At 44.2% G+C, this 15,690-nt stretch overlaps 1 protein-coding gene across 1 annotated transcript in view; it reads left to right on the top strand.

Moving 5' to 3' along the window:
- The first annotated feature begins 200 nt into the window (after positions 1-200).
- Positions 201-15,690, top strand: part of C8A (complement C8 alpha chain) — a 41,193-nt gene continuing 25,703 nt past the window's right edge. The window contains exons 1-4 of the mRNA XM_029618202.1: positions 201-450; positions 4,426-4,525; positions 9,722-9,866; positions 10,824-10,971. Of these exons, the coding sequence (XP_029474062.1) occupies positions 335-450; positions 4,426-4,525; positions 9,722-9,866; positions 10,824-10,971 (509 nt within the window). The 5' untranslated portion in view covers positions 201-334. The remainder of the gene's footprint in view (positions 451-4,425; positions 4,526-9,721; positions 9,867-10,823; positions 10,972-15,690) is intronic.

Raw genomic sequence — 15,690 nt, 5'->3', positions numbered from 1 at the left:
GGACCGGTCCTTTCGTTGTTCACATCCAGTTGGTGCACTAATGAGGTTACATTTTAACTGATAAACAAATCCGTTGATTTTAAAATGTAAACATAGACTTGCCAATTCCCATTGCAAAACTATTGCCCTTCAGGATCATCCCAGAATGTCAAATGATAAGGTACAACCTTTGTCAATGATTTGCAGGGTTTTGTTTTAGTACGTTCAGAACTGAGTACCTTGATGCTGCTGGCCTTAAGCTTCAATATAAGGGTTCCAATTTAAAAAAAACCAAAACAAACAAAACGTGTTTTTAACCTTTAAAGCAAAATACATTAGCATTGAGTATATTTAGATGAAAATGTGTGCTTTCAATGAGATTTCCACTTTGTTCCTGTTGATAATCTGTCTTGTATCATGTCTGGGCACAGTTACAGAAAACAGTAAATTGGATGGGTTTCCTACACAGAGGTAAGTATCAGCTGAATAACAGCTTTAATTACTGAATTAATAATGTGTATTGTAAATCAAATATATACTCTGGTTAATTATGACTTTTGAGGAGCACTGTATTGTGATTCTGACAGTAACCATATATTATAATAACATAATCTACAAATTGTCATAGTAATTTTGGGCTTAATATGTTAAGTATATCAACAGACCTACTGCATATTCATAAAAACTCCTTTTCAATTTAGCATAATTAGGATTTATGCCTGCTAGTTGTATTTTTCTGGAAGTAAATATCCTACGAGTTTACAAATAAACTTAAGCAAAAAGGCACAGCTCTATCCATGCCACCAGTTTGCTTGCTATGCAAGACTATGGTTTTCAGAATTCATTTGATTTATTTACATTTGGTACTGCAGTGGTTGGATCTCTTTAATATATTTAAAAAAATTCTTTGACTAAATTAGTCGTAGGGAAAGTAACCTTTTGCATACATTGCACCAATTTTCAAAGTAAACCTATGGGAAATAAAGTGCACACTCATCCACACAGTTACGCCTGCTTTTAGCAACAGTATTGTTATCTGCCTTGAACGTTGTCTAGTGTGGGATATAATTTTTTAAATAAGTAAATTAAATCTAATTTGTGTAAGGTAACTTACATGCACACTTTTTAAAATAAAAAATATGCACCATTTTTTTTCTCCCAATAAAAGTATGCATAAAATTGGATTATGCATATACTTTGCATAAACCATGAGCACAAACCCATGTTTTATGTGTGTAAATGGCTTTAAAAATTACCCCTTAGAGTCAACTGTACCAAGCAGTTTCACATAGGCACAAAATGGTGAGCACACTCTTGTACATCTGACCCCAGTCCTGTATTCATTGTGATATTTTTCCAAAGACACTAAATACAAAAAATCTTTAGGATTCACTAAGCGTATCCCATCCTGTCATGCACATTTACTCTTTCCATTTACTTAGACTAGAAGTTTTCTGGGTCAGAGAATCCCTGCCCTCTTTAGTGTAAGTGTAAGAATGATTTTTATTCATTTATTTTTAACTCACCTATCATATTCTGCTCTAGGTGAGATACAGCATAAATTATGCAGAATCATTTCTTGTAGCTCTGCAAAAAACATCTGTGCACAGCTTGCTCAGGGCTGTGCACAATATTCATTTTATGTTCTGATTTTTATTATTTTGATATTTATTTGTTGTCCTGCTTAAATCCTAAAACTAAATGATGGTAATATTGCAGACTGTAGGGACACAAGTAGACATATTTTTTGTTTCAGTTAATTCATTTATTTTTAGATCATTTTTTAATTTGTTTTTTCATTTTGTTGTATTTTTAATTCATTTTTCTTTTCAGTAAATGGTGTGCACTATTTACAAAATGAATGAACTTGAAAATTTGTGGGATTTTCAGAGGCACTGGCCATTGGTATTCATTTTCAAAAATCTGAAACGAATCTGCCTGATTTTGGTTCGTATTCCTTATTTGTTTTAAATGAATGCCATCCCTAGTAGATTGCAAGCATCCTACCATAATTTATTTATTTATTTATTTATAACTTTTCTATACCGAAGTTCAAATAACAGAGTTAATTATCACTCCGGTTTACATTGCAACCATAAAACAGTGACAAAGTTGTCTTACATAGAACAGGGGGAGAGAAAAACTTGGATACAGCTTAAGCATAGGGAGTAACGTGTCAAAACTGGTAAGAACTGATAAGAGTTGGCTTTTTGGGGTAACAAGGTATTCCGAGGGAGGGGGTAGGAATGAGGGATTGGAAGGGGGGTTGGAAGGTGGGGGGGAGGGTTACCATAGATTTAATGAAACTAATATACATATATTAAATAGCTTAGGCTATTGATGTATTAAATAGCTTAGGCCATAATGATCTGCACGCCCTTTTTTCCTTATTCCTTTTGTATTTTTTCCTATCTTTAATAAAACAGTGTAGTTTTATTGGTTTCCCCTCAGTTACATTGTAAACCGGTACGATAAGACCTAGTCTTGAGCATCGGTATAGGAAAAGAAATTAAATAAATAAATAAATAAATAAAATAGTTGCTGTTTTAGTCAATAAAACTGTTGTAGGTGATTCTTTTTTTATTATACATTCTTCATATGTTTCTGACTAGCTTTTAAGAGATATGCTCCTTTCATTGGATCAAAACAAAATTTCTGCACTGATCTGATGAAGGGAGTATAGCTCCCATAAAGCAGCCAGAAATGTATTGTTGGTCTAATAAGAAGGCATCACCTACACATTTTTTGCTGATCTTTGTTTCTACATTTTCCTATCTTGCAGTTTTCAGGTTCATCCTCTAATTTAAGTAATGTAAGATAGGTTACCATTTAGGCTTACACTGGGGTAGTCTTCCAAACCTTTCTAATATTCTAAGCCCATACCAGTTAGGCCGGGTCCTCTGTTCTTCAAAACATAAACTACTAACACTATTTTCTCCTAGGGAAATAAGACTTGAACGAAACCAGGAAACGAGGTTCTCACATCTGGCTTCCCAGCCTTTGGAATTCCCTCTCCTTTTTTCTATCTATGAAAAAAGGATTATTCTAACTTCAGAAAGGCCCACAAGACCTTTCTGTTTTTGCACGTGCTTGAAAACTAATGTTACTTTCACTCGCTTGACTAGCTGATTATTTCTGCACTCTTTTACTATTTTAAACTGTATTTATGTAGTCAATTTGGCGGTTATTGTTTTATTGGAATTGATTCTATTAATTTTATGTTACGTTTTACCAGTTTTATTATATATCACTTTGATTATCTTTATAAGAAAGGCGATCAATCAAGTCTAATAAACTAAAGTACTTTGGGGTAGATTTTTAAAGTTATGCGCAGGTGTAGATTTGTTCGCGCAACCCGGCGCGAACAAATCTACGCCCGATTTTATAACATGCGCACTGTTGCGCGCATGTTATAAAATCCAGGGTCAGCGCGCGCACGGGGGTGCACAATTGTGCAACCTGTGCACCCCAAGCCGAGTAGCCTGCCTCCGTTCCCTCTGAGGCCTCTCTGAAATTGGAGCGGCCTCGGAGAGAACTTTTTTCCCGGCCTTCCCCCCACCTTCCCCTCCCCCACTTTCCCCTACCTAACTCACCCCCCAGCCCTAACTAAATCTCCCCCTACCTTTGTTAAGAAAGTTACGCCTGCCTTGGGCAGGCTGCCGGCGCGCCATTCCCCGGCCCGGGGGCTGGTTCAGAGGCCTCGGACATGCCCCCGGGCCGGCACCATGCCCACGGCCCCGCCCCCGGAACACCCCCGAATGCCGCGCCACCCCGACACGCCCCCCCAAGCAAAGCCCCGGGACTTACGCGCGTCCCGGGGCTTTGTGTGCGCCGGCAGCCTATGCAACATAGGCGCGCCAGCATGCAAGTCCCCTGCGCACGTAAATCCAGCTGGATTTACGCGCGCAGGGCTTTTAAAATCTGCCCCTTTATATGGTGGTTGACATCACAATGTGCTGAAGCTCCAATGCAATCCTGGAATTGGTTTAGCACATAGTAAAAGGCTTTCAAGACAAGCAAATTTGTCACTTTCCTAGGGTATGCAATGGCAAGAATCAATGTGAACTTTTGTGAATTGATGAAATCGCATCAAATCTGTTGGATTTTCCCCAGATTGGATGTAAAAAATTTCAGGAATTTCTCCAGCGAATCTAAAGAAAATCAGAAAATTCCCTTAAAGCTGGAACTAGGCTGACATTTCACCCAGCTCGAGTTTGACTTCAAATTCTCTGCTCAGCTCTTCTTACCATTGAAATGGACATGTTACAGGATTTTAAAATCAAGCTTGGTCTTGGGTTGTAGACTGAGCTTGCACATGGTGCTATGCATTTTTCAATACAATCGATATTTTTGTCAGATATACTAGTTCAATTCGGACAGATACCATTGTTCTACTAAATTTGCATTCCCAATCAATGTAAATCTGATGTCTCTAATGTTTTTTAGGAGGGCGAGCAGGTCAGCAGATGGGAGTTTAGCTCCTATTGACTGTCAGCTTGGTCACTGGACAGAATGGACTCCTTGTTTTGCTTGCCAAGAGAAAAAAGTAAGAGCTCAATTTTTGCATGTTCTAGAGGTGATGATGGTGGTATCAATGTTGGGAATGATGATGGTTAGGTCAGCACCCAATATCTCAAGTTATGATTCAATAAATTATTATGCAAAAAACATTTATGTTAATTGGATGAATCCTCTCCCTAAAATTTCTGCTGTAGGTAGTGATGGATTAAAGGAGAGGAAGTCAGAGAGACAGTTTCCCAGGCCCAAAGCCTAAAGGAGTGCAGGGGTTTGGGGCTCAGGATTGCATAAAGAGGAATGAGAGTAGGGGGAGCCATGACTGGGGTTACTGCCTAGAGCCCAAGTCACCCTTAATTCATCTCTGGCTACAGGAGGAAAAACTGCACTAAAATAAAAAGCTGAACATTTCAGGAGAATTAAGGTTAATTTGATGGAAAATTCAGATGTTATGGTAAGCATTGTTAAATGTACCACCATTCAATTACATAAGAACATAAGGGTTGCCACACTGGGTCAGACCAAAGGTCCATCAAGCCCAGTATCCTGTTTCCAACAGTGGCCAATCCAGGTCACAAGTACCTGGCAGAATCTTAAGGGGTAGATAAATTCCAAGCTGCTTATCCCCAGGAATAAGCAGGGGATTTCTGCAACTCTCCCTTAATGGTTAATGGACTCTTCCTCCAGGAACTTGTCCAAACCTTTTTTAAACACATCTACACTAATAGCTTTCACCACATCCTCTGGCAACAAATTCCAGAGCTTAATTACTTGTTGAGTAAAAAAATATTTTAATAGTTTTAAATGTATTACCTAGAAACTTCATTGTGTGTCCCCTGGTCTTTGTACTTTTTGAAAGAGTAAACTGATTAACATTTACTTGTTCCATTCCACTAATTATTTTATAGACTTCTGTCATATCTCCCTTCAGCCATGTCTTCTCCAAGCTGAAGAGTCCTAAACTCTTTAGCCTTTCTTCATATGGGAATTGTTTTATCCCCTTTATCATTTTGGTCACCGTTCTCTCTGTACCTTTTCTAACTCTGCTATATCTTTTTTGAGATGTGGTGACCAGAACTGCACACAATGCTCAAGCTGAGGTCGCACCATGGAGCGATACAGAGGCATTCTGATATTCTCTGTTTTATTCTCCATTCCTTTCCTAATAATCCATAGCATTCTATTTGTTTTCTTGGCTGCTGCTGCTGCACACTGAGTAGAAGATTTCAATGTATTATCAACAATGACACCTAGGATCCTTTTCCTGAATGGCGATTCCTAATGTAGAACCTTGCACTGTGTAGCTATAATTTGGGTTACTCTTCCTAAGGGGGTCGATTTTCAAAAACATGCATGGGCATGCATGTATGCGTGGTTCCCGGCACACGCACATGGACGCGGCTATTTTATAACATGCAAATGTTATAAAATAAGATTCCCGCACACACATGCGCGCCGGATTTTAATGTCCCTGTGCGAATGTGTGGATGGGTGGCCTCTCCCGTGTGTAACAGGGGAGTTAAAAAAAAAATATGCATGGCGATGTGAGTAGGGTTTTCCCAGTTTATTTTATTTATTTATTTATTTATTTATGTGTGAGCTTTTATATACTGAAGTTTGGTACTAGCCTTCACTCCGGTTTACAGGTATAACAACGGTTTGCAGTAATAACCATAACAGTCAAGGTTTGTACATTGAGAACAGCAACATAACGTTTAACAGTGATAATATTGATTGTGAAAGGCAAAAAAAATAAACCCTCCCAGTCCGCTTCAATTAAGGAGCAGACTGGGAGGGATCTTCCCTATCCCCTTAACTACTGTTCCTACCTTTTCCCCCCTCCTCTCCTCTCCTCCCCGACCCCTAACCCCTACCTAGCTAGCCCACATTTTTTTGTTTTATTACTTCCTGCTCCTTCCGAGCAGAAGTAACTTTGGTGCGCTGGCCGGCTGCCGGTGCGAGCTTCCCCGGGACAGGACCTAATGGTGCTGTTCCGGTCAGCCCCCGTCTCGATGGCCCGGCACTTTTGCGCATACCGGGAGATGCGCGTGGCTGGGCCATTTCTAAAATGAGCTCGGCTTGCACACGGCCCAGTCACGCGCGTATTCCCCGGATTTTATGCGTGCGGGTTTTTTAAAATTCAGGCTTGAGTGCATCACTTTGCACTTGCCCACATTTATTTATTTATTTTTTTATTATAATTTTTATATACCGACATTCTTGTATAAAATACAAATCATGCCGGTTTACATTAAAACAGAAGGTGCAGGAAAAATGTTACCTTTGTCAAATACATTAAATTTAATTTGTCATTTGCATGCCCAGTCTCCCAGTCTTGCAAGGTCCTCTTGTGATTTAACAATTTTGAGTAATTTTGTGTCGTTGGCAAATTTGATCACCTCACTGGTTGTTCCCATTTCCAGGTCATTTATAAATAAATTAAAAAGCAGCGAGATGTGACATTAGTAGAATTTCCTTTATTTAACTTTGCTTCTGCACCATTTACTCAACTAGAAAAAATTTAGGCCAGAGCACGAAACCATGGGAGGAGAAAGCCTGAGATGCTTTTCCACGCCTTCCCCTTTCACTGGCTTTCCATGTAACTTTGAACAAGTCGCTCTGGGACCTAGTTATAAAAATGTGATAATGCCCATTATTATTAAATGGGCCTCATTAATCTCAATGGAGCCCATTTACAGGGACGGTAACTTTCAAACCGGCGTGCGTACACCCATCTGCCCGCGTCCAGGTACGCAGCTATTTTATAACATACGCAAGCATATACGTGCATGTTATCAAATCACCTTGCCTTACGCACGTGTGCACCACATTTTAAGTGGGCGAGCTTATGTGCGTGCAAATCCCACATAATTTGGGGCATTTTAAAAGGGGCGCACGCCGACCCCATTTCCAGTTTTACCAGTTCATCTCCAGTTTGCCCAGTTGAGAAAGGACCTCCAACCTCCCCCCCCCAGTTTGATATCCTTCACTCCCTCCAGTAGGCCCCGACCCTTAAACCCCAAAGATCTGCCTCGTTTTCTTTAAATTTAAACTTACCTGACACCCATAGCAGACGTAACGTTACGCAGCAGGGGCCCTCAGCACACACCAGGGCACGTAATTATTTACGCACACATCTCGGGTTCCCGTCCTGAAAACACCCATGTCCTGCCCGCACCCTGCCCTTTTTGAAATCTTTCGAGATGTTCGCGCTGTGGGAGATACGCGCGCATCTCGGCTTTTAAAATCCACTTGGCGTGCACGAGCCCAACTTATTCGCACATCCCCCGGCTGATGCGCACGCCAGGCTTTTACAATTCATCTCTATCAGCGTGCGACAATGCGGCTGAGCGCACTTTCATAAAGAGGCCCCTTCGTGTCCGTGGGCTTCAGTTTACCCTGCTGCGGGGGTGGCCGATCGTCATTTCCTGACTTGCATGCAGCTCTCATGTAGAGTTCAAGGGGCTCTTGAAACACACTTAAAATGAATAAAGGCAAAATAAAATATTATTTATTCAACTAATATTACTAGCAAATTACCTAATAGTGGTACAGATAGAGCCCCACTGCTCACCCATATACATACACCACCGTGAAGGTTTGTAATTTTTTCTCTTTTGAAACTAGCCTGGTAACAATGGCTCTACCTTTCAGTCTAACCATGCTGGGCTGGTCTATCCCTAATATGTAGGATCCACAAACTAGCAATGCTAGATGCCTATTCTTCAGGAGCCCATCATCTAGGACCACAGGTAGGGAGCTCCTGGGACAGACCTTGGTCCCTAGCATAGTGTTTCACTCAGGTGCTAAGGTCAACACAGCCTGTACCAGACCCTCCCCTGCACACCTGTCACACATGCACACTGGAGCGCTAAGCCCTGCACAGCCTGGACTCAGACTCGGCTCTCTCTAAGCACTCCACCCTGGGTATGCAGCGGATATCCGCTGCATACCCAGCGGATATCCGCTCACCTACACTTAAGTGCCCTACTGGCCACAGACAGATCTCTGGCCTAGCAAGGCTGGTGCAGCACACCCTTAGAGTCCCCAGCACCAGCACAGGCAAAGTACGCCCGCTGACAAACAGTCTGCCTGCAGTAGCCAGTAGTCCTGTGTTTTAAACGTAGAAACGCGATGGCAGAAAAAGACAGTATGGCCTATCTAGTTTGCCCATCTGCCCAGCTAATTTAGCTTTACAGTTGCTATCACTCCCTCAGAGATTCCCTGTGTTTATCCTATGCTTTCTTGAACTCAGGTAATATTTATGTCTCCACCCCTCTACTAGAGGCCGTTCCATGCACCCACTACTTTCTGTAAAGAAATATGTCCTAAGATTATTCCTGAGCCTACTCCCTTTCACCCTTATCCCATGAGCCCATATTCTAGAAAGAGGCCCGCCTAAAATTGCTACCATATGCGCACATATGTAGGCGCAAGCAAACATGCGCTAGTATTTGTATCGTTCTCACAACTGCGCGCACGTTATACAAAATTTGCCTCTTGGCGCATAGGTCTGCTCCTTATTTTAAGCACTTGCGTGAGGAAATGATGTTCACGGATTTTCCTTTGCGTGCGTCAGCACATTTTATGACGCATGCGCGTGCAGGAAAAGACCAGTTTTTAAGTAATTAGTCCACCAGTCTGCCCAGTTTATCTGTAGGTCATCCGGGCTCCCCCCCACCCCCCGATTATTCAGCCTGACCTCCCCCCTGTTTACCCTGACCCTTCACCCAATCAGTATTTCGCCATAAGAGTGTAGTTTGGGCTTATAATGCTGAATAGCAGAAGTAAATGGGCTGCACGCTCGCCGCGTGCGCTGGTTATAAAATAGCAACTTGTGCACATAACTGTTGGTCCTGCTCCGGAACTTTCCTTTCTCAGCGCCCCCATTTATTTGCCCTCCATTACTTGGGCATGTACGTGCGAGGTTTATACACTAAGATGGCACACGTGTGTGCTTGTATGCGAGGGCATCTGCCAGTTTTTGCGCACGCATCTCTTTTTTAAAATTCCCCTTCTAGTTACACGTGTAACTCCATTTATAATGACCTCCTAAATGTGCGTACTTTATAAATTACCTGCCTGGGTGTATACATTAAAAGGTAGACCTTCCAAAGCCGTTTAAAGGGATAACTCAAACGTTATGGCAAATATGGCGCGTTCACCACTTATCTGGCTAAATTATGTACCATTCGGGATCTCCTTTTTTTTTTTTTTTATCATTTAGTATAGACACAGAAAATTACAGCAGCCAGCCAAATTTGAGGGAAGACAATGCGCCGGTTATCTCTGGGATGAAGCATTTTGCAAGACAACCGAGAAATGTGCACCACAAATCCAATGTGGAGAAGACTTCCAGTGTGAAGAAACGGGTGAGCAATACGTCTGCTACCATAAAAATAAAAGAGACCTTTAGCCCTAGGCGGGACAAATAAGAATCTTTTCATATAAATATTTTGGGTACCCCACACTGGGGGGGGGGGGGGGTGCAATTTTCATAATGACTCAAAGATTACCCCCAAGGGGGTTTTTGGTTTCTCTTTGAAAATGCGGCCGGCCGTGGACGTGTGTTCGTTTGCACCTGCACGCATGTTGCCTCTCCATCTCCACCCCCCTGTTTTTAGCAGGTAAAAGTACATGCAGTGACGGGCACATGTAGTTTTACCTGCGGATGGGGGCTGAGGGGGAGTTAAAGAGGCAATTCTTAGTGGGGCTTTTGCTTGTGTTTGCCCCCATAAAAAGCTTTGAAAATTGCCCTCATAGTAAAGGAACTGCATGCTCCTTTTTAAGTTAAAGTACTGTTTTCTCCTGCATATCTTGACTGTAGAGCTCCATATGAAAAAGGGTCAGACGCTGACCGTCCTGGTATACTCCCCATTGCATTTACAGAAATGTTAGATAAACAGGATTACATTTCTGTGTATGTGGGCCATGTGTGTGCATGTGGGGGGAGGGGGGAAGGGAGGAAGAGCTATAGGTCCACTCTACTCCTACATTAGTGGTAGCTCTAAAATCCCAGCCATCTAATGTTCTCTAGTTCAGTGGTTCTTAAATCCAGTTCTTGAGGCCTCTGACCAGGTCCGGTTTTCAGGATATCCACAATGAATATTCAGGGTCTATAATTTTGCATTTGTCTTAAGAGCCAGTTTAGTTTGCATGCTTTGCTTACGCTGAAAACCAGGTGGTCACGCTCAAGAACTGGAGTTGGCAGTCTCTACGCTGGAGACGTGCTTCAGCGGCTAAAATGGAAAAGACACAAAGACTCTGCTCATCTGATATTGACAGCACAGATTTAGACAATGGCCATAAAAGGAGCAGTTATTTTCCAGGTCGCTGCATTAAACTTCACTTGCGATGCAATGGGGAGCAAGACTGCAGAGATGGATCTGATGAAAGAGATTGTGATGCTGCCTCCGATCATGAGACTGTCTGCAGAAATCTCTTCCCCATACCTGGGTCTGAGACAGCAGTCAGAGGGTGAGTAGTGACCTTGTATAAACTGCTTTATCAGCAACCAAATTCATTCCTGTAAAATCATATTAAGGGGGAGAGTTTACCAATTGCAAAACATAACAATCACTTTGAATTAATTGGAGAAAATGGTTGAACAAATAATTACTTGATTTATATTCAGGCACTTCAAAGAGGATTACATTTAGGCCGTATTCATAGAGGGCTTACAATCTAGGCTTGTAGCTGAGGCAATGGAGGGTGAAGTGACTTGCCCAAGGCCACAAGGTTCAGCATGGAGATCTGAACTCTGGTTTCCCTGGTTCACAGCCCACTGATCTAACTGCTAAAGCAGGTGGGGGTACTCTTTTTGGGGCATTGGACCAGTCATAGCTGGGCTGCACCTTCATGGAAGCCATTTGCCCTGGGGTGCCAGAGTTCTTTCTGGCAGGGAGGAAGATTTAACCTTTGGGGCTCTAGGTTCACAGGGGTAAGCCCTGCACCAACACTCAGTCTTTCTGCTATTTCTTTCCCAGCAGTACCCACTATTTGGTTATCCTGGCTTTAGGGCACCTCTGACTCTTAAAGAAGATGATGGACACTCTGTTGACGTGTTCCAAAATAAATTTACTGTAACCAAAAATTACCTAAAGTCCAATTAGCAATAACAATTCTCTAGTTGATCTTCTCACAAAAGGGAACAGTCCAAAGGTATTTTTTTTCTCAGTGCTATCAGCTGAGTCAGTGTCCCTTAGGTGGCCAGCATTAGGCAACAACGCAACACACTTTAGTGATAGAATGTGAGCTCCTAGTGGGGACTGGGATCTCCTATCTCTTTCTCTGAGATTAGCTCTGGGCCTCTGTTGTTAGATGTGTGCACTAACACCGAAGCGATAGAAACATGAAAAGAAAAAACCGAACCATGGGAAAACCGATATTTCCCACAAGGTACCTGAACCGAAGCACGACCCGATATAATAAAATGAAGCACATGCCTATCTAAGAATAGTTGCTCAATTTACTGTCTACAGGGAGTAAGGATGCGCAAAATGTGTCAAAGTAGGTTTATCCAGGGCCAAGTTTGCTTTCTTGGCAACCCTTCAAGGATGTGGTGCTGGTGGGCCTCTTCCCAGATGTTGAGCCATGGTGAAGAACCATTTTGCAATGCTTTGCTGTAGCGTTGCCTCTAGAAACCACCAATTCCTTACATTAGTTTACTCGGTGTTGCACTGGGCTCGCTGATGACTTATGAAAATGTAAATAACCAACCTAAAGCAGATCATAAATGCCAAATCCTACATCTGTGACGTGGTCCAGGGCCAGGAATCCCTTGATGAACTTTTTCAGAAAATCAAAGCCAGTCTCATCAAGCACAGCAGAACTAGCGGCTGAAAACTCCTTGACAAGAACTTAGCATCGCATCGTTGTGCTTATGGAATAAAATAGCACGTTGCGTTACTAGTCTTGGTGACTGTATGAATTATTACAAAACTTTGGTGCCAGGACATGAGAGGTGGGGGGGCCTGGATTTTGGATTAAGTCTTATAAGACTCAAAAAGGAAGAAAACAAAGCCTAGAACAGTCCTACCAGTGGAGGTGGTGGAGATCAACAATGCAACAGAATTTAAATATGCTTGGAACAGATATGAAGGGCAGTGGTAGAAATCAGGGATGAGAAGTCTGGTACGAGACATGGGGGGGGACCTGCTGTCAATTTATATGCTCATCGATTCAAAGTGGTAGCCAATAGGGATGTGAATCGTTTTTCAACGATTAAAATTATCGTCCGATAATGTTTATATCGTCTTAAATCGTTATAGAACACGATACAATAGAAATTATAACGATTTATCGTTAAAAATCGTTAAATCGTGTTAGTGCGCACTAACTCGAGTTAGTGCGCACTAACTCGATTTAGTGCGCACTAACTGAAAATGATACAAATAAACACTTTCCAGGTCACTGAAGGTCAGTTAGGAATGAATATGTGTTCCTATTGGCTGGCTGCCCTCTTATCTATTGATATTACCAAGGTTACCACTGAGGTGATGGTTGGGGGGATGGGAAATGGAACTGGAAACTAACGAACACCAACAGAAAATGAAACAAAGTGTTCACACTTCCCAGGTCAGTAAAGGTCACTTAGGAATGAATATGTATGTATGTATTCCTATTGGCTGGCTGTGCTCTTATCTATTGATGTTACCAATATGGTTGGGGGGATGTGAAATGGAAACAGTTGGAAGCTTGACAAAAAAAGTAATGTAATGATCAGCACTCACGTGACTAGAACTTGTTTGTTTATTATTTTTGTTAGCAGGCACCTGAAATGCTAGTGCATGTTGAATTTGCCAATCACTGTGCATTTTAGAAAGGTGGTCCTGGCTGGAACTGTACACAGTTCAAATATATGTAATTGATTGTTGGTAAGTGTATTTTTTAAGTAGCCACACTGGCACCAGTATGTTTACTTTTCCTCCTACTTAACTCACTAGCTCAGCTTTGTAAGAAGGGCTTCTCTGCTTGTGTGTTGTTTTTGTTTGGTGTGAGGAGAGCAGAAACATCAGATCTTTATTCAATCTACTACAGTCATCTCTTACAGTGCCCTATCCCTATTAATACCAGGAGTGTTGTGATCTTCCTGCACACAGTGCCCTAACCCTGATACCAGTCTGAGACAGCTCCCTCCCTGCATTACTAGTGAGAGGCTGGCTTCACAGACAGGGGGGAGCTGCCTGACCCTCACTCCTGACTTCCCCCATGTCCCAGCTAGTGAATGGTGTGTGGGTGAGGGGTGGGGGGGAGGATGGTGAAGTCTGAGACAGCTCCCTCCCTGCATTACTAGTGAGAGGCTGGCTTCACAGACAGGGGGGAGCTGCCTGACCCTCACTCCTGACTTCCCCATGTCCCAGCTAGTGAATGGTGTGTGGGTGAGGGGGGGGAGGATGGTGAAGTCTGAGACAGCTCCCTCCCTGCATTACTAGTGAGAGGCTGGCTTCGCAGACAGGGGGGAGCTGCCTGACCCTCACTCCTGACTTCCCCCATGTCCCAGCTAGTGAATGGTGTGTGGGTGAGGGGGGGGGGGGGAGGATGGTGAAGTCTGAGACAGCTCCCTCCCTGCATTACTAGTGAGAGGCTGGCTTCACAGACAGGGGGGAGCTGCCTGACCCTCACTCCTGACTTCCCCCATGTCCCAGCTAGTGAATGGTGTGTGGGTGAGGGGGGGGGGGGGAGGATGGTGAAGTCTGAGACAGCTCCCTCCCTGCATTACTAGTGAGAGGCTGGCTTCACAGACAGGGGGGAGCTGCCTGACCCTCACTCCTGACTTCCCCCATGTCCCAGCTAGTGAATGGTGTGTGGGTGAGGGGGGGGGGGGAGGATGGTGAAGTCTGAGACAGCTCCCTCCCTGCATTACTAGTGAGAGGCTGGCTTCACAGACAGGGGGGAGCTGCCTGACCCTCACTCCTGACTTCCCCCATGTCCCAGCTAGTGAATGGTGTGTGGGTGAGGGGGGGGGGGGAGGATGGTGAAGTCTGAGACAGCTCCCTCCCTGCATTACTAGTGAGAGGCTGGCTTCACAGACAGGGGGGAGCTGCCTGACCCTCACTCCTGACTTCCCCCATGTCCCAGCTAGTGAATGGTGTGGGGGTGGGGGGGGGGGGGGGGGGAGGATGGTGAAGTCTGAGACAGCTCCCTCCCTGCATTACTAGTGAGAGGCTGGCTTCACAGACAGGGAGGAGCTGCCTGACCCTCACTCCTGACTTCCCCCATGTCCCAGCTAGTGAATGGTGTGTGGGTGAGGGGGGGGGAGGATGGTGAAGTCTGAGACAGCTCCCTCCCTGCATTACTAGTGAGAGGCTGGCTTCGCAGACAGGGGGGAGCTGCCTGACCCTCACTCCTGACTTCCCCCATGTCCCAGCTAGTGAATGGTGTGTGGGTGAGGGGGGGGGGGGGAGGATGGTGAAGTCTGAGACAGCTCCCTCCCTGCATTACTAGTGAGAGGCTGGCTTCACAGACAGGGGGGAGCTGCCTGACCCTCACTCCTGACTTCCCCCATGTCCCAGCTAGTGAATGGTGTGTGGGTGAGGGGGGGGGGAGGATGGTGAAGTCTGAGACAGCTCCCTCCCTGCATTACTAGTGAGAGGCTGGCTTCACAGACAGGGGGGAGCTGCCTGTCCCTCACTCCTGACTTCCCCCATGTCCCAGCTAGTGAATGGTGTGTGGGTAAGGGGGGGGGGGGGGGGAGGATGGTGAAGTCTGAGACAGCTCCCTCCCTGCATTACTAGTGAGAGGCTGGCTTCACAGACAGGGGGGAGCTGCCTGACCCTCACTCCTCCGGGGTATTGTGATCTTCCTGCACACAGTGCCCTATCCCTGATACCAGGGGTGTTGTGATCTTCCTGCATGCAGTGCCCTATCCCTATTAATACCAGGAGTGTTGTGATCTTCCTGCATGCAGTGCCCTATCCCTATTAATACCAGGAGTGTTGTGATCTTCCTGCATGCAGTGCCCTATCCCTGATATCGGGATGTGTGCAAGAAGATCACAACACCCCCGGTATCAGGAATAGGGCACTGTGTGCAGGAAGATCACAACACCCCCAGTATCAGGAATAGGGCACTGTGTGCAGGAAGATCACAACACCCCTGGTATTAGGGATAGGGCACTGTGTGCAGGAAGATCACAACACTCCTGGTATTAATAGGGATAGGGCACTGTGTGCAGGAAGATCACAATACCCCTGG

Source organism: Rhinatrema bivittatum, chromosome 10 (assembly GCF_901001135.1).
Source record: "Rhinatrema bivittatum chromosome 10, aRhiBiv1.1, whole genome shotgun sequence".
NCBI classification, from domain to species: domain Eukaryota; kingdom Metazoa; phylum Chordata; class Amphibia; order Gymnophiona; family Rhinatrematidae; genus Rhinatrema; species Rhinatrema bivittatum.
The sequence above is the reverse complement of the archived record's forward strand: the minus strand, read 5'-3'. Positions and strand labels throughout refer to the sequence as shown.